The sequence below is a fragment of the Balaenoptera borealis genome (assembly GCF_965194805.1).
Source record: "Balaenoptera borealis genome assembly, chromosome: 4".
NCBI classification, from domain to species: domain Eukaryota; kingdom Metazoa; phylum Chordata; class Mammalia; order Artiodactyla; family Balaenopteridae; genus Balaenoptera; species Balaenoptera borealis.
The window spans coordinates 118,767,977-118,788,136 of record NC_138861.1 but is presented as its reverse complement, the minus strand read 5'-3'; the positions used below and the strand labels follow the sequence as shown (position 1 = coordinate 118,788,136).

The following is a 20,160-nucleotide window of genomic DNA, read 5'->3' as shown; positions in this document are numbered from 1 at the left end:
TGGCAGGCAGGCTCCTTTAGTTGCGGCTCGTGGGCTCCTTAGTTGCGGCATGCGAACTCTTGGTTGTGGCATGCATGGGGCATCTAGTTCCCTGAGCAGGGATCGAGCCTGGGCCCCCTGCATTGGGAGCTTGGAGTCCTAACCACTGCACGACCAGGGAAGTTCCACAAAGATATCTGTTAGGTTTTCCAAGGGTGGGTTATGTGAGCTCACATGGTAGAGCTAATATCACAAATACAGATTGCGGGTGGAGGGGATGAAGATGTCGAGTGCAATGGTGTTTTCAGGGAACAGTGACCAAATCTCCATAGCTTTGGAGTGTGTGCTCTGAGTGGGGATGTGAAGATTAGAGGTTCTGTGTTAACTAGCATTATGTCTAAGAATATAATTGTGAGTGCTGGCAGGGAATGGCGCAGGTAGAGATGGAAGAGCAGAACTCTTAGCATGTGTGAAGCCTTTGGTAGTCCCTTCAGTAGCATCATTGCATTTAATTTTTGTTAAAACTCTGAGAAGTAGTTACAATTTTCATTTTACTGATGAGGAAACAGATTCAGGGAGGTGAAGTTGTTTGTCCCAGGATAGTTCAGGTGTTTGACAAGCGCTGCCTCCTCTGGTAATAAGTGGAATTTTTTCTGTCTGATGCTCCGTATTACTTTGGAGAGACTCTTCTGAAATGAATTCTACCAGGTATTGTTTCTTTAACGTTCTTTACTGTCGACAAAAAATTAATCCATCTAAGAAAGAAATGGAAAACTTTATTCGAGTCAAATAGAGCATTTTAACCCAGGATTTTAACCTCAGCAAGCTCTGAGGACTGTTCTGCCCTTAAAGGTCAAAGCACAGTTATATAGGTTTTTGAGACAGAGGGCTGTACATTAAATGACATAGATAGTTTGCACAATCCAGATCTGTGAGTACAAAGTGGAGGTCATTGTGGCCCCTTACAAGATCATGAAGGAATGTTATCTTTATTTTAAAATTAAGTAATTAATATATTTATTTTTGGCTGCGTTGGGTCTTCATTGCTGCGCGTGGGCTTTCTCTAGTTGCGGCAAGTGGGGGCTACTCTTCGTTGTGGTGCGCAGGCTTCTCGTGGTGGCTTCTATTGTTGCGGAGCACAGGCTGTAGGCGCGTGGGCTTCAGTAGTTGTGGCTCACGGGCTCAGTAGTTGTGGCTCGCGGGCTCTAGAGCGCAGGCTCATTAGTTGTGGCACGCGGGCTTAGTTGCTCTGTGGCATGTGGGATCTTCCCAGACCAGGGCTCGAACCCGTGTCCCCTGCATTGGCAGGCGGATTCTTAACCACTGCTCCAACCAGGGAAGTCCCCAAGAAGGAATGTTATCTTTTAAGGAGTTGTCTTGTTGGTGCTAGGAGAACATTGCTTTTTATGATTGAACATGAATTTCTGCTAGTGGGGAGGGTTAGGCCAATACATAATGCAGATACACAATGCACAGTAGAGGGGAGAGAGGTCAAAGGGCAGTGAAAATTTTTCATGTTTAAATTTTCCTTGATTTGCCTTAGAATATGAGATTTTATCATTATTAAGATATGGAATTGATTTTCACTGTCCAAGAAAAAATATTTTTAGTGTGGTTTACAGTGGGTATTTTAGGATGATGGGTATTTTGGTTCTATCATCTCTGGATTGTCTTATTTCTCTTTTCATCTGGCTTATGTAGTATAATTGGTATAGGCAGTGTGGTCATTTAAATAAATACTTAATTTCTCAGTATTTTGTCAGAGCATCTTTATTTTCTCAGTATGCTTCAGTTGGCACATTTTTATTCAAGAAGATAGAAGACACTGGAAAATACTGAGGGTTTTTTATTTAAGTTTTTTCCTAACCCTTGAATGGTCACTAGATGGCCTGCTGGTATTGCATTTTAACTTGGCGGGTTATGACATAAAGAAGTAGGTTTCTTGCTGATGGTTTTAATCTAAAGTGATATTTTAAATACTGTTTTTAAATCTACTAGGAACTCTAGATTTAGTAGTGCTATAAATTATTTAAAGGTTTGTCTTCTTATGAAATGGTGGTTTAGTGCTCTAAATGGGTTTTATACTGCATGTAAAACCAGACTTTGCAGCTCAGTTTTAAAGTGATGCCAGTATGTCGTTGGTGTTCATGCTTTGGATGCATGTAGCTTAGATAATAGAAATTTAATAGTTTCATAAAAATACGATTGAGCTCTAGTGTTCAAATCTGTTGAGATTTGGCTCAAGAAAAAGTTCAGAAAATACTTAAGGAAAAATTTAAAATGTGAAGTCACTGTGTTTATTAACTTGTTCACAGTTCTTCAGGAAGATTAAAAAGAGAAAGCAAGAACTACTATTTTCAGGTAGTGAATGTTGTTTGTTTTGCTGGCCAGTTTCCAGGAAAAAACAAACAATTTTCTCTTTGAACAAAGATATGGATACAACATATGTTAGGTGTTAGACTGTATTTAGTCAGTCAAGCAAAAAAAAAAAAAGAAAAAGTTTTGAGTATCCATGTTACATTTTAAAATTAAATTTTAAAATATTTCTAGACCTACCTCATTAATGGTAGCATGTGAATTGTTTACTGACCCCCTACTCAGGAGAACTCCTAGGAGCACCCCTGTTTCCTCTCTACCCTTAAATGCTTGGTGACTATGGAACTCTTAAAACTGGAAGTAAGGGGTTAGGTACATGAACACTTGTTCCTGACCTGGCTTGTGATCTATTTTTGTTTTAAAGGAAATTTCCTGAAATAAAGGGTTTTATTTGTACAGGTTTCAAAAGAACACATTATTTTCTAACAGCTGACTGTGTCCCTGGGAATCCGAATGAATCCCAACTAAAATGGATAGCTCATGTGGCAGGGACTTCATGTTCTGTTGTCCAGATCTCTTGTCTCACTTTGAGGTGGTTTTGACTCTTTTAGATGTTCAGTAGTGGTTTTGGAAACGAAAAATATTTGTCAGTAGAATGTGCTAGGAACTGGCTGTGTCTGCATTTTAAAAACTTTTTGTCTTCCTGATAGTTCTCTTCTCTCTACATGTCCAATCCACAGAGAACTCGCTTTCTCTGAATACGTGTTCCATGTTCCTGTTGGCTCCTGCTATGTTTGTGTTAATTCCAAAAGTGCTCACTTTATGTACCTTCTTAGAAGAGAAAAACAGTAGCAACCTCTTGAACCTTTATTTTGCCATTGGTTAGATATCAGAAGAATTTTATACCTAAGTTGTGAGGTTAAAATTCACTTTAAAATAATTGCAGGGTGTGAATTTTGAAAAGGGAAGAATTTTGTGACATGCTTGTAATGAAAACAATTTTATACTTAAATAATTTTAATAAAATTTTAATTATAAATATTAAACAATAAAATTTTATGTAATTTAAAATTATTTTCTCAAATGACTTCCTTCCTTTTTGAAAAGAAAGTGATTACAGGGGAATTCCCTGGCGGTCCAGTTGTTTGGACTCCACACTTCCACTGCAGGGGGCACGGGTTTGAACCCTGGTTGGGGAACAAAGATCCTGCAAGCCATGTGGCATGGCCAATAAAAATAAAAAAATTAAAAAAAGTGATTATAGCCTCTATGTTCATGCATACAAAGCAGCACATTACTAACAATGCATTCATCCTAAAGCTATGGCATTATTAGTGTACAGAACATTAAAAAAATAATTTGGTTGGATTTATAATATAGATACCACTCTTTCATGTTCGAACTATTTCTCTTGGATTTGCTCACAAACTGTTGGTATGGAAGGAAATAGACACGATGTATAGAAACATTTGTTGGTTCTCAGTTCTTACTTTGAACAGAGTCTCTTCAGTGGGAGCAGATTCACATACCTGAGTGTACACTCCAGTGTCGTGGCGTTCTACAGAAGGGGGGATTCCAGGGTGGAGGCAAGGTGGAGACACACCCAGCCTTGTGCTGGGAGCATTACAGTGGGCAGTGTGCACTGCTGCTATTCATTAGTATTTGTGAGCTGACTCTAGTGATGATGGCTTAGGAAACCAGCTAAAAATGCCCTGTTGCGTCCAACAGAGATCAGAAGATTTAGTCTGTTGGATGCGCTCCTCTGACCCTCCAAGATTGTTGACAGCTATTAGTGGTAAATGGGGGGGTGGGGGAGAGTAGTCAACACCCATCACAAAAAAGGCATCTCATCCTTACAAAATAATATAGGCTTCAGAGATGGCAAAGAAAGCTTCACGTTGAGTTGTTTGTATCAGTGAAATTCTTCTCTTCCCTGGAGTTCCTGTGTCATTTATTCCCAGACTGTGATTCTGGTTTTCAGAGTTCTAAGGGGTCTCAAGTGGTGGAAGTGGAGGTTTTCAATGTATTCACAGTGATGGAGTTTGAAAAAGTTGATTGAAAATCGTTCACTTGTTATTAATAGAAATGTTTAGATGTAACTGAAATGTTGAATATCTTTACTTTTTGTCTAGGACTTTATTAACACAGAAAGATCACACGCTGACCAGAAACCCTGGGAATTGTAAATGTTTAATAAAATCATGAAAGTAAACTAAGAACAATTTATGTGGCAAAATTTTTCATAACTTAGTTTTATGGGAAAAACAGTAAAGGTTTTTCTTTTAATTTTTATTTTTAAAAATTTGTTTTTTTATTTGGAGGAGAATAGTGTTGGGACCTGAGTTGGAATCCCAGTTCCAACACTTATCAATTAACTGTACAACCTTGGAAAAAATAACCTGATTTCTCTGGCTTCAATTCTCTCATCTGTGAAATGGGAAATAAAAATAGTACCTGTCTCAGAATTGTACTGAGGATTCTATTAATAAATGTAGAGTGCTTAGAACAGTTCCTGGCATGTAGCAAGCACACTGTAACTATTATTTATTGAGTATTTATTTGTGTGGTAAGCACGTTGGAACACAGTACAACAGGGATTTGGGGCAAGTTATTAACCTCTCCTGAGCCTTAATTTCCTCATCTGTAAAAGGAGGATAGCAATAGTTTCTGCTGCTTTCATAGGTAGGATTGCATGAAAATTAAGTGAATTAATTCACATGAAGCCCTTAGAACATTGCTGGTATTGTTGATAGCATCCAGTAAACGGGAGCCCCGCAGTTTACATACTTTAAGTCATTTGTCACAGCAGCCCTGTAACTACACACACACACACACACACACACACACACACACACACTTTTTGGTGGCAGTGTTGTTAAACAGCTGAGACGGAGACAAGGTGAGAAATGTTAGATAACCTGCTCAAGGTTGCACTGTTAGAATCTGAACTCTGGTCTTAAGTACAAAAATCAGAAATAACTGACCTATAGACCTGTGTTGCTTTCTTGTAGCTCTTTTTGGTTTTGAAAATGTTGTGTCTTTAATGTTTTGTGATTAATGCAGATGTTTAATTTCAAGTGTGTTTTGTGAAACTTTACCATACTCTTTCTCACAAAAGCTGTAATGAATGCCTGACTTTTTGTGTAATTTAATTTAGCATTTGTTCCTAGTGTGGAGGACTTAAATTCTTTATTTTACAAAAATGTGTGTTCCTCAAGGTACCTTTCAGAGCTTTACATGTCCACGAAGCTAATTGAACATATAGGGAGTGTGTGCAGTTCACTTAATGCACATCATACTGTTCTGGGAAAAGTTGATTCTGAATTTTTATTTTCTGGTTGATGGAGTAATAGCCTTTGTAAAAAATGCTGAAACTACCAGTTGCCCTGTAATGCCCATGGGTGAAAAACGCTTGGAGGGGAATATACAGAAATGACAATAATAGCCATATATAGGGTGATGGGTTTTTCTCCTTTCCACATTCTCTTTATGGCTGTTCTATAATTTAAAATAAATGTATTAAAAATAATTCCTGGAGTTAGAAGGTACAGAATGGACTACCTTAAGCTATTTCTCTTGCTAGATTTAAAAAAGAGTCTTTACAAGGTTGTATAGTATTTACATCTACAAAGAGAAAATTGAGGCAGCCGGTGGAAGCTGTGTCTCTTCCTTCATCATTATTCTTTGATGCCCTCATGTAGTGTTTACCATTAGTAAATACAATAAATAGCCTTCTGCTGTGGCTACCTGCTGCAGGCTTAATTGCAGGAGGTCTGGAAGGTTTATGAAGTGCCCTGTGCTGTGCAGAGTTTGTTAACACAAACTCTGTGTTTTGCTTAACACACACTTTCTACTTTACCATGAGTAGTGGGATGCTCAAAGGACAAAGGGCCTCCAGAGAGCTAGCTGAACGTGGTATGGTAGTAAGCAGTGCTTCTTTATTTATGTCTTTTAATTTTATTATTTCTTTCTTTTTTCCTTCATGTTTACTCTTCTTATTCATTCTTGGGTTTCTCATGAGAAAGATCAGAGGCCTTAAATTTACTGGTAGAAGGAGCTTGATTTTGGCACATGATTTAGCCAGTGCTGTTCCACCTTTGAGGGAACAGAGTATCAGAAAAATGTAGTAGAATAATTCTTTCTAGATTCTCAGAACCCATACGGACTGCTTGAGTGGTAGCACTCAGGCTTTCATGAGATCGTCTAGCTTTGAGACCCATATCTGACTCTGCTTTTTTCCACTACTGAAGATATTAATGAAAGTCCAAATGTAAGTTGAAGTTTCTTCCCAAACTTTTTCCTCGGTAAAAGTAGTAGGTATTGTCCTTAAACACCTGGTTCTTCCAGTAATATTCATTTTGAATTACTTTTTCTGTTGTTATTTATTTTTTAAAATGGGTTTTATTTTTTAGAGCAGTTTCAGGTTCACAGCAAAACTTGAGTGGAAAGTATAGAGAATGAACTCTCATGGCTCCCTTCCCTGCCACACACGGCTTATCCTGCTATCAGCATCCCTCACCAGAGTGGTACCTTTGTTATCATTGATGAACCTACATTGACACATTGCTATCATCCGTAGTTCATAGTTTACATTAGCGTTGAACCTTCTGTGGGTTTTGATAAATGTGTAATGACATTTATACACCACTGTAGTATCATAGAGAATAGTTGCACTGCCCTAGAAAATGCCCTGTGTTCTTCCTATTCATCCCTTCTCCCCTCCCCTGTAACCCTGGGCAACCACTGATGTTTTTACTGTCTCCATAGTTTTGCCTTTTCAGAATGTCACATAGCTGAAATCATACAATATGTAGCCTTTTCAAATGGGCTTCTTTTACTTAGTAGTCTGCATTTAAGTTTTCTCCATGTCTTTTCATGGCTTGATAGCTCATATCTTCTTAGTGCTGAATAATTAATATTCCATTGTCTGGATGCACCACAGTTTATCCATTCATCTACTAAAGGACTTCTTGGTTCTTTTCAAGTTTTGGCAATTATGAGTAAGGCTGCTATAAACATCTGTGTGCAGGTGGATGTAAGTTTTCTCCTCATTTGGGTAAATACCAAGGAGCATGATGGCTGGATTATTTGGTGAGAGTATGCTTAGCTTTGTAAGAAATCACCAGATTGTCTTCTAAAGCAGCCGTACCATTTTGCATTCACACCACCAGTGAATGAGAGTTCCTGTTGCTCCGCATCCTTGTCGGCATTTGATGTGGTCAGTGTTTTGGATTTTGGTCATTCTAATATGTATATTCTAATAGTGGTATCTCATTGCTGTTTTAAATTGCATCTCCTTGATGATATATGATGTAGAGTATCGTTTCATATACTTATTTGTCATCTGTATATCTTTTTTGTGAGTTGTCTGTTCAGGTCTCTGGCCCATTTTCTAATAGGGTTCTTTTCTTACTGTTGAGTTTTAAGAGTCCTTTGTATATTTTGGGTAATAGTCCTTTTTCAGGTATTTTGTCTCAGTCTGTGGCTTGTCTTCTCATTCTCTTGAGAATCAGTTTATTTTGCATAAGAAATTATTGCTTGGATACATATGAAAAACCCTTAATCAGTGCCAGTTTTGTATGCTTATAGAGATTACTTGATTGATTTGACTGGAAAATTTTAAAGTAATTAAACACATTTAGTAGGATTTCCCTGGTGGTCCAGTGGTTAAGACTCTGCCCTTCATATGTTTAGCTGATTCACTTTGTTATGAAGCAGAAACTAACACACCATTGTAAAGCAATTATACTCAAATAAAGATGTTAAAAAAAATTTTTAAAAAAGACTCTGCTGTTCCACTGCAGGGGCGCCGGTTTGATTCCTGGTCAGGGAACTAAGATCCTGCATGCTGTTTGGTGTGGCCAAAAAAGAAAAAAGAAAAAAAAGGAAAACCCAAAAAAACACATTTACTAATTATTCCTGGGTGTATGACAAGTGTGAATAGGCCTTGTAAAGATCACTGGATGAGCAGTGTATAAGAGCAGTATATAAGTTTGTGGTAATTACAAATAGATACTTGTGGGATAAATGAGAAAAAGCACTGTCCCAATGTGATATAAATGAATACTAGGAGTTTGGTTAAAATTTCCGGACTGCATTTTGTAAGACATCAGAGAGTGCTGTTTCTCAGACTGCAGTGGTGGGAGTAGAGCTGACATGCTCTGGAATACTGTGTTACATGACTAAGAAGGTGGCTTTAGTGACAGTGGTGACAAAGATGCATGTGGAAGCTGGAATGAAATGGTTTTATAATATGTTACAGAAAATAATGATTATGTTTAGAGTGCTTTTTCTGTTTATTTCTTTGTTTCCAAATTATTTTTATCATTACCCCTTACTTGAGGTCACCTCTTCTTTGCAGTTGCCTGATCTTGACATATATGGCACATTCCAGGAATTTCTGTCTCACTAGATAGTGGTAGATTATGATTAATGAAGTCTTGCATGTGGGATGTTACCTGCTTGCAAGTAGACCAACAGTCATTAGGAAAATTGATTGGGAGGTACAGCATTAAATCCCTCTCTTACACTTCGTTTTTTAAGTCTCATTTTGAAATGTTAATTTTCTTCATTAAGATACCCTTTGGAGAAAGCTAAATTGTTGAATCAAACATTTAACTGTACTTTTGTGGATGTATAGGATATTGTACCTGTGGATGCCTCTTATGAAGTGAAAGAACTGTATGTGCCAGAAAATAAACTTCATTTGGCAAAAACAGATGCAGAAACATTACCAGCATTGAAAATTAATAAAGTGAGTGCTTTGTTCCTTTTCCTACTGAGTGATTTGACCTTATGTATAGTTGTTAGTCTATAGAATTTGTGATTTTATTTTTGTGTTTGACGGTGTGGGTGGGTAGTGGTAGTTGTGTATATCACAATTCCCAGGGATGGGAAATATGTTTAATTTGTAAAACCATATTTCCAAATTACCATGGCTTTGATTTCATTTTAGTCATAATATTTATTTATTATGAAATATCAAAGAACAAAGATTATGTAAGATTTTTAGGCTTATCAGAAGGAATGGGTTCTAAAAGGTTAAAAACCTTTAATAATTAAATAATTAAAATGAACATTTTTTTCCTTTAAACATGTTTCCTAATCCCTTGTCAAAACCCCGACCTTCCCTTTCTTATATTGTGAAGAATAATTCTGTTGTGTATCTTAGCTCTAATAATATCATAAGGTGTTTTTCCCAATAAAAAACTGCTTAGTTAAACTAGATATGACAGTGACGACTATAATTTATAACTTTCGAATCTTAGAGAATTTTAAATTGTGTCATTCAGATATACTTTAAAAACGGAGAGATTTAGGAATAAGAACGTGGACCAGGACTAGAATTTCCCAGCCTTTCTTTTAATATAGTAAAAATCCCGGACACCCAGGGAGGTGCCAAACGTGCAAGTAAGGAGAAAGAAAAATAAACCCTCAACCCTTCTGAGGTCGGAGGAAGACTCTTCAAAGACTTACTCAGATTCCTGATAGGAGTACATTATCTCGGTGATTCGTGTGATTGGGTTTCTGACCAGAAGCTAAGACACGCTGCAGGGGAGCAGAGAGAGGGAGAGTTGGAGAGCAGAACCACTCAAAGCTGACTTTGCAAAGGAATGAACGAACACACACACACACACACACACGCACACGCACACACCCACCCAGGGCAGGGAGGAGGGAAGGGGAGAGAGAGAGAGAGAGAGAACGGAACTGAGAATGAATGCATATGAATCCAGGTCAGTTAGACTCTATAACCCAGAAAGACAGCAGCTTTTTCTAAATGTGATCTTTTTTTCAATACGGTGGTTTGTTCTTTGCACAGCAGTATGCAAAGTAATTAATTAAAAAAATTAGGTTACATCATATAATGTATGCTAGGCTGCCATAACAAATACCATACCCTGGATGGCTTAAACAGCAGAAGTTTATTTTCCCATAGTTCAGTAAGTTAGAAAGTCCGAGATCCAGGTGCTGGCTGATTTGGTTCCTGGCGAGGCCCCCTTGCTGACTTGCTGTCAGACGCCTTCTCACCTTATCCTCACAGGGTGTCCGTGGGACCTCTGGTGTCTCTTTCTCTTATGAGGGCACCAGACCTATTGGGTTGGGACCCACCCTTATGACCTCATTTATTTATCACCTCTTCAGGGCCCGATCTTCAAATACATTCACATTGGGGGTTAGGGCTTCAACATATTTTCAGGGGGACATAAACATTCAGTCTATAATAGATACCATCTAGAATTAGATTCCAATAGAGAAGAATAGTGGCCATTGTCAAAGGTTTAGGAAAAATTAGTAAGAGGAGAACTTGAAATTGAAACAATTTGGTGCATGAATATAATTTTTTCCTGTGAATTGAAGGAGGGGAATGCTTTACCATTATTTGGTTTTTCAGTGGAACATGCCAACCTAATACTTTGGGAATACATGGTAAGTCACATCATAATGCACACCTCTTGGCCAGGTGCTTTATCTTTTCTCATATGAGAATCACTGCTCCATACACACACACACACACACACACACACACACACACACACACACACACACGTAAAAAATGAGCATGTCCAGCTTGCGTTAATTCATCAATTCTTTAATATTCTGATGGGATCTACTAGAAATCTTAAAGTTCAAGAAATAATATAGTGTTTGTAAAATGAATGGTACTCTGTCATTGGTGAGGGATTTTTTTTTGGTAAATATTTTTATCTAAAGTTTGTTTTAGTTCAGGACAGTGGTTGTCAGAGTATAGTTTCCAGACCATCATTTGTTAGCATTTTCTGGGCACCTGTTAAAAATACAAATCCTTGTGCCCCAGCAAACCAGCTAAATCAGAAACTGGGGGGTGGAGCAGTCTTCATTTAACAAGCCTTCCAGAGGTCTCTTAATACATATTGAAGTTTGAGGACCACTGGTTTAAGAGATGCTATTCTTATTAGAAATGTTGGGAAGCCTAATGTTATTCAAATTTATTAAGAAAAATACATACTTTCCTAGTGCCCTTATTGTTTATTAGATTTGTATAATCTATAAACATTCTTGAGAAGTTCATTTCCATTGCTTTCAAAATTAAACTCCAAAAAGCCATTAATGCTTTTGTTCATAAGTACATGAAATAGAGCATTTTTCTTTACTGTCTCATTTACTAGGTGGATATGCAGTGGGTGCAGGTTTTGGCAGAAGGTTGGGCAACCCCGCTGAATGGCTTTATGAGAGAGAGGGAGTACTTGCAGTGTCTTCATTTCGATTGTCTTCTGGATGGTAAGACATTTTATATTCAAGTACATTGAGTATGGAAAAGAAAGCACACAGTTGCAGGGATTCGTCACTATTTATAGAGAGTACTGGTAACACCTTAATGGAGATAGCACCTAAAGACTAAATTATATCAGTACTGAATATTTTAAATGTATCATGAGATCTTTCCATTTTTAGTTTTATTGATTGTGATTTATTGCAGGGGGAGAAGGACAACCTGGGGATTAGGGCTGAAAATGGATTTAAAAAACAAATACAGTTTCCCTATGTCATATCCACCTGATCACGGTAAAAAGCCTCTCCCCAGGAAGTGTACATACGTACTAATTGTGCTGTGCTGAAGCCCATGCTTGCTTAAGCCAGGTGTTCTAACAAGGAATCAGGGAGTCCCAAGTTAAGGAGTCCTGAAATAGGTGGTTAAAAGGATGGTTCTTCCTACTCTTTTAAAACACTAAAAAAAAAAAATTGCCAAAGAAGTTGATATTTAGGGTATTGTAATTACATTCCAGCTACCTTAAACTTTGTATACTGTTGGTAAGATTAATTTACTACAATAAAGAAAATATTGCTAAATGTTAAAGAACTATGCCGTATGATCCAGCAATTCCACTTCTGGGTATTTACGTGAAGAAAACAAAAACACTAACTAGAAAAGATATATGTTCCCATATGTTCATTGCAGCATTATTTACAATTGCCAAGATATGGAAGCAACCTAAGTGCCCATCAATAGGTGAATGGATAAAGAAGATGTGGTACATACATACATATGTATACATATATATATATATACACACATATATATACACAATGGAATACTATGCAGCCATAAAAAAACAATGAACTTTTGCCATTTGCTGCAACATGGATGGACCTGAAGGGTATTATGCTAAGTGAAATAAGTCAAACAGAGAAAGACAGATACCATATGATTTCACTTATATATGGAATTTAAAAAACAAAACAAAAGAACAAACAAAACGAAAACAGACTTGTAGATACAGGGAACAAACTGGTGGTTGCCACAAGGGGTGGGGGTAGGCTAAATAGGGGAAGGGGATTAAGAGGTGTATAAACTTCCAGTTACAAAATAAATAAGTCACAGTTATATAATATACAGCATAAGGAATAATATGGTAATAATTTTGTATGGTGACAGATGGTTACTAGACTTATCATGGTGATCATTTCTTAATATGTTTAAATGTTGAATCACTATGCTGTACGTCTGAAACAAACATAATATTGTACGTCAACTATAATACTTCAATTAAAAAAAAAAGTCATAGAACCCTGCAAAGTTGCGACCACGTTCTTCTGTGTTATAACTTCTTTTGACTGGGGAGTAAAATAGATACTAGAAAATGTAATGCCTACTCATTGTTCTCAAGAACCTTTAACATAAGAATTAAATTTTACTTTTTGATTTTCTTCCTTGGAAATAATGGTAAAGTCTTTGTGGACTGCCTCCTTAGTAATGACTTAGTCTTGGGTGTGGTGTAAATCTACCTATTAATTTTCCATTTTGAACTCCACCTTATGGTGGTAATTTTAAAACAGCCAAACTGTTATCATTGATTTTGTTGACATCTTTTGCCCAAAGAAGGCATACCATGATTTCCCAAAAAGTGTGGTTTCTCTTTGATATGTAAATAATATCCACATATGAATTTGAGAGTGTATTTTATTTTTCTAACTTGCACATGATGAATAGGAAAGAAAAAAAACACTTTCAGAGCTTGAAAGGTTGGGAACTGAGATTGTGCCTTTGGTCTCACTGGCAACATATTTTGGTTTAAATGGAGCCACTGATTATTTACTACCTTTGTTTCTTGACTAGTGATAGCTGGCCTTAGTTCCATTCTGATTAAAAAACAAAAAACAAAAAACTTTTTGAGTGTTTTCGTCTTCCACTCTCAAGGATATCCAGGTATACCAAGTATACTCAAGTTACTTAACCAACTTGCCACTCAAAATGTAGTTGTCAGCAGTATCAGTTATAATATTTTTCCTGTAAAGGCCCTGAAGCATAATTCTTTATCTTACTCATATATTTTTGGTGACGTTAGGCTTTACCAGCTGATTCTTCCTTACTCAACAGTTTCTTAAACTTCTGTGATTCTTCCCCCTAAAGACAGTTTCATGAGTGGTTGTGAGGAGTATTGCTACACACAATGTTGATGTTCTTAATTTTTGCTGTTTTGTTTTTTTTTCAACTCTGGGTTTGTTGCTTGTTCTCTCCCTGCTTTTCTGTGCCAGGTACCAGTGGAACACTGTCACTGGAGCAATAAATCTTTTATTATTTGAAGAGTGTCTACTGAAGTGTGAAAGGTAGATGCGAGGCCCCCGCTGAGTAATGCAAGCTGTGTGCTTTATGTTCTTTTGTGCCCTGCAGGGGGTGTCATTAACTTGTCAGTACCGATAGTTCTGACAGCTACTCAGGAAGATAAAGAGAGGCTGGACGGCTGCACGGCTTTTGCTCTGATGTACGAGGGCCGCCGCGTGGCTATTCTTCGCAATCCAGAGTTTTTTGAGCACAGGAAGGAGGAGCGCTGTGCCAGGCAGTGGGGAACAACATGCAAGAACCACCCCTACATCAAGGTCCTGAGTCAACCTTGCCGCATTTTATCTTGATTTGCCAATAATGTTTGTTTTGAATTGTGAGGCATTACCTGTATATCAACTATGCCACTGGAACTGTTAGTATTTTGCAGAATCAAGGCTGGAACTTCGTGTGATAAGCATATGGTCTTGTCGTTTGGTCCACATAAATATTCAGCAAATATTTTTTAAACATCTACTGTACACCAGGCACTGAGCTAGGTGCTAGTGCTGGGTATATAGGGCTGACGTGCACGGCAGGGCAATCTTTATATGCTTGGGGCATGCTGTCTGGTGGTGGGCACAGACATTGATCTTGTACTTACAGGTAGGATGTGATGGCAGGGTGCTATGGGAACCCATGCTGGGTGATTTTATCTAATCTGGGCTTTTAATTGAACATTGTGTTTCTGGTATGAAAGCAGTGAAATTTTTAATTAGTCTCCCCGAAGGGCCTCATGTATTTTATGTATTGTATGTGAAATGTTATCATTGAAGTCACATTTCTGTCATTTGTTTTAAAGTAGACTTTGAACTTTAAAAGAAACTAAGCGAAGGAGTTCCCTGGCGGTCCAGTAGTTAGACTCAGAGCTTTCACTGCCAGAGCCCTGATTGGACCCCTGGTCGGGGAACTAAGATCCTGCTGCAAGCTGCATGGTGCAGCCAAAAAAAAAAAGAAAAGAAACTAAGTGAAATTTTAGTAGCTTTACCTAGAAACTGTATATAGCATCTGTTTAGATCGTGGAAGTGTGCTAAATTTCATTTCATTGTCTTATGTAGGACAAAAAAGTGATAAACTTAAAAAACTGGCAGATATATTATTTTATAAAATAATGGTGGTGTCAGACATTCCTTCAGCATTAAAATTTACAGTTACTAATAACAAATAACATAGTTTACAAACCATGCTTATGTAAATTTTTTGAACCACATAGCAGACCTATAGGATGGGTGGCATTTCCATCTTACACATGGAGAAATTGAGACTTTATGGGGGAATATATGTTCTTGGCCAAAGTTACGCAGCTTATGGTTGGGATGAGGGTCTGATTTGAATCCAAGACCTTGGGCTTTAAAGCCATCTTCCATAATCCTTAGCAGAAAGTCATTACTGGTTTATGTAGAGCTTCACGTACTATGTAATCCCTACCACTAGAGAGTACTTTTTATATGAACTCATTGGAGGAGACATTTTTTAATCACTGAACATATGTGAATGCTGTTTATATTGTGTGCCACTTTTATTTCGAGCAGTCTGTAAGACTTCTTAGGTTAGTTAGTACTTGGTGTGCAGCCTTGAGGGACCAGTAGGATTTGGATAGGAGGGAACTGTAAGAAACAGCTTTCCAGGTTTCTGGAGCCGGAGGAGCAAAGACTCGGTGCCTTTGAGAGATAGTTGGTGGTCGAGCGGGAGAGAGGACCTTGGGCTTCAATTTCTACTCCAAGGTGTTAAAATTTTGTTCAGTCATAATAACAATTTACATGTTTTTATGCTTTTCAACCACGTTTCTGCTTTTCAGCCCTTACAGTGACCCTTAGAAGTAGACAAGGTTATTTCCTTTATTCTGAGGAGTCTTAGAGTGGGTTCAACTTGCCCAGAGCTGCAGAGGTACCTGTGAGGTGTCAGGATTAGAGTCTGTCTTAGGTCTTCTGTGCTCTTTCCCCTGTGGTGCTCTGCCTTCCTAGGAACAGAGAGGTGGCAGGCAGATTTGACAGGGTCACAAACGACATGGTGATTTAAGAAGCCAGCCGGGTGGTCTAGAGCAGGGTGTCCCTCTTCCAGCCCCATGCCCCCCTGGTACCGGCCATGCCCTCCCGGTCTCCTGGCTGGAGTCCTGCTTCCTGTCATACCCACTGAAATCCATTCTCCTTAGTGCAGCCAGAGTGAGTCTTTTAAAAATATAGATCTGAACATATCACTGCCCCCTTTAAAACTCTCCAGTGGCTGCTCACTGTAATCAGAATAAAACCTGTGAGGCCCTGTGGGATCCAGCCCTGGCCTTCTTCCACGATCTCTTCCACTACCGCTGCCCCTCTCCTTGCTTTGGCCTTTCTGACCTTCTAGCCACATTAGCTTTCTTTCTGTTCCTCAAAGACAGAAACGTGTTTCTGCGCCAGGACTTTGCACTTGGTGTCCGTCTGCATGAACTACTTTACCTCCGTGATGAGTTCCTTTTCATCATCTCAGGTTAAATGTCACCTTCCTCAGAGAGGCATTTACTAACTCCTTTCTCTTAAATGCCATTCACTCTACTCCCTGGACACCGTGTTCCAGTGCCCTGTTTGTTTTCTCTGCAACGTTTATCACTAGCTGATACTTCTCTGGTTTCTCCTCTGTCTCGCCCACTAAAATATAAGCTCCATTGGAGTAAGATCTTTCTCTCTCGTTTTCTGCTGTATTTCCCAGTGCCTAGCACAGGCCCTGACACATACCAGTCCTCAGTGAATATTTGTTGAATGAGTGGTTTGGTGGATGGGCAGAGACCTACTAGTGAGGGAGACCAGGCAGGAAGTGACTACGCACTTGGGGTGCATTGTTAGCAGGTAAGTTGAAGCAGTGGGGGAAGAGCTTGAGCTGCATTGCAAAAATGGACGGTTCCTAGAGGGTATATCTTCTCCTCTCTGATGCAGAGAAAGGACCCGAGTGAAGCCGAAAGAAATTTGAGGTGGTGTGGAGATTGGAAGGCATGAATTTGTGTTCAGCTCCATCATCATTACTCTGATTGCTCAAAAGTTTAGGATTGGAGAACACAAGAGGGCAGGATGACCCAGGCTTACACACTTTTCTGTTAATCAACATACAACAGCAATGAAAAGAATGTTTTGGTTACTTAAAGAAGTCGTAATTATTCATTTTGATTTTGTTTGCATTTCATATGCAAATATAATAGCTGCATCACAAATCCTTTGCAAAATTATAAAATATATTCTAATTCTGCAGCATCTCTAATGCCAGTTCAGTTGATAAACCAAACAGATTTACCATTGACCTTAAGATGAGAGTAGTTTACAGGTATATTTAGCTTGTATGAGAGAAATGTTCTTACTTATTTTGATGTTGGTTCCTGTTAAAAAAAAATTATTTTCTTTCTCTTGCCATTAGATGGTTATGGAACAAGGAGATTTTCTGATTGGAGGAGATCTTCAAGTCTTGGACCGAATTTATTGGAATGATGGTCTTGATCAGTATCGTTTTACTCCTACTGAGCTAAAGCAGAAGTTTAAAGATATGAATGCAGGTAAGACATGGACCTAATTATCTAACATGGGACTACTTGGAGTTTCTCCCTGATGGGGAGGTTCTTGAAGATTTTTTCCAATGCTTGCTAAAATGTAAGACAGAATGAGGAGTAAAGATAAATTTAGTTAGCAATGGAATATGTAAGGAAAGGTAGTCAATCTGAATCAACCTGTGTAGTTCACTCATATCAATGTGCTTTATATCCCAGAATGTCTTATTGGAGTGGAATGTACCACTGCAGAAAATAATAGAACGACAATATCACATTTGCTATTCATTCAGCAAGTGTTTGTTTTGCATCTTTATATGCCAGAGTACCAAGTGCTGAGGATTCATAAATAAATAAGACAGGAGTTTATGGTGTAGAAGAGAGAGTCAACAAATAACAGAAAAAGTTGTTGAAGAGTAGGTTAATAATGATTTCAGATTTCTGGATTAGGATGAAGTGGAGCAGTAAATATAGAGAGTTTGTAGAAACTGTTCTTTATAATACTGTCTTAGAAAGTGCCCCAGGACAGGGATTTTTATATTAGACATCTGTGATTAGCAGATCTTTTACACAAAAGTAGGTAAATGATGTGTTTACACTGGTGCACCCACACTTGCAAATTCCGGATGCCTGCCACAGTATTCGCTGTAGATTTTGGGAGGCTGTTTTTTAAGGTCTGAAGAATTTGAAGCCTCCTACAATCATGCTGCTAGTGAATTCTCACCCACTACAGAAATGGTTAAACACTAAGCATTGGTGCTGCTTTTTAAAATATCTTCTGTGTACAAATTGAGGAGATACGGCTGAGAAAAGTCAGGTGGATATGGATGCCTTTTAAGGAACTACCTGGCCACCCAGCCGTATTTATTAACCAGAAGCCTGCCTTCCCAAGTGACTCCAGAATCTGGGCAAGAGCTCCCATTTCATCAGTTGTGTTTAGGTTCTGTGACCTCTCAGATCCTTGGTAGTCATTTAGAGTCCTGTGTGCACACTGCCCGCTACTTTACCACTTAGAAGTTATGTGGTTGTGGGGAAAGGGGTTTCCTCTCTAAGGCTCAGTTCCCTAGTTGTACAAATGAGGACAGTGATGGTACCTGACACATAGGATTTTATTTTTAAAAAGTGAAATGAGCTAAGATGGTTAGGCACCGTAACAGTACCTGGCACACAGTAAGAGGTTAAGGCGTCATTATTTCTGTTATGTGAGTTGGAAGCTAGTTTTACCAGTAAGTAAAGGGTATACAAGTAAAGGGAAGAGAAAGAGTATCTGTTTTTTCTTAAGCTGTATCGTAATTAGCTGATATTTGAAGTGATGTGAAAGGGATCAAGAACTGGAGGCCTGAGATGGACACACACTCTTCAGAGCTCCACAGTCCCCACCAGCCTGCCTCGTTCACGCACATTTTTTGCTTGGCCCCCTTACGGTATTTGATAGTGTAGTACCCCATTCCTCCTTCTGAATTTTATTCCTCTCCTCTGAATTTGAAGCACAGATTTGGCTTAAACTACTTGTGCAGGAATTTCTCCGAATATTACACTTGGTGCTTGCTTATACAGCAGTTTGTTTTCTTTCTTGCTAACACGTTTTGGGCCCAGTCATAGAGGACTGTATCATGAACTGTATCATGACTGCTATAAGTCAGTGATGGTGCCACATTCTCTTTTGTCAGTGTGTGACTTAAAGGTCCATGTGTAAGTCAGTTTTGACCTTTGAGATGTAAGCAAGTGGGGCTTCTGGGAAAGGTTTTCCTTCCTGAAAAGAATCTGGCTTAGGACAAAAAGTTATCCTTTCCCATCCTTCCTCTTCCTCCTGCTTTGGATGCTGTCATGTAAGGGTGCAATGTTTGGAGCTCTGGTAGCCGTTTTGTACCATAAGAATCCATAAGAATCTTATACTGTTTGAGTTTCTGATCCAGCCCTTGGGTCCTCTGTATCCAGATTTGTTATTCAAAGACCTAATGCATGTTTGAGTTGTATGAGACACTTCTAGTTGGGTCTTCGTTTATTTGCATCCAGAAGCATCTGATAGTTTAATATGTGTAGACTTCTCTCTTTTTTTCTGGTGAAGAGGAACATGTTTCGCTGAGGACTTGCTGAGACCTTGCTTACGTTAATTTGTTTTCAAAATAATTTATATCTGGAATTCGTGTTACTAAATAAATTTTTAGCACTGTTGAGGGGTCTTATCAAGAAATTATCATTCATAATCCAAGACTTTATATTACGTCTGTTTTACATTCTTCCTTGTGTACCAAACATTTTAAATCATTTAGAGGATTTGTTGCATAATGAGTGATTGCAACTTTGTTTAAAGTAGCTGAGAGCTGGTTATTAGCCTTAAATCCGGCAAAAAAGATGATGGAGTGTTATTTTGTTTACTTTTCCATTTTAGACTAAGGCAAATAAGCAACAGACTGAGGAGGTCCCTTTATAGTTCTTATTCACTCTTTCTGGAAGCCAATAACAAGTCATCTACTCTTGTGTACAAATCATAGTTCAAGGGAGAGAAAACAGGGAATATTTTTTTTCTTCTACTTAGGGTTTCTTTTCTTACCTCTCCCTCCTTCTCCTTCCCTCATCTTAGGGAATATTAGGTAATCTTTGATTACCCTGTGTGGGTTGTTGTCCTGTGCACATTGATATGATCAGTTTTGCTGTTTCTAGACCATTCTGTAGCTGGAAGGATTGAGAGGTCTTTAATACCCACGTCAGTGATTGCAAGGTGACACGGTTCCAGATGGCAAGTTCTTTGAACCACCGATGATTGACCACTATC

At 38.4% G+C, this 20,160-nt stretch overlaps 1 protein-coding gene across 4 annotated transcripts in view; it reads left to right on the top strand.

The window, feature by feature from the left end:
- Positions 1-20,160, top strand: part of PAPSS1 (3'-phosphoadenosine 5'-phosphosulfate synthase 1) — a 103,084-nt gene that overhangs the window by 39,770 nt on the left and 43,154 nt on the right. For all 4 annotated transcript variants that reach the window (XM_082389090.1, XM_082389091.1, XM_082389088.1 and 1 more), the window contains 4 exons: positions 8,936-9,049; positions 11,445-11,556; positions 13,949-14,154; positions 17,258-17,393. In XM_082389090.1, the coding sequence (XP_082245216.1) occupies positions 8,936-9,049; positions 11,445-11,556; positions 13,949-14,154; positions 17,258-17,393 (568 nt within the window). The remainder of the gene's footprint in view (positions 1-8,935; positions 9,050-11,444; positions 11,557-13,948; positions 14,155-17,257; positions 17,394-20,160) is intronic.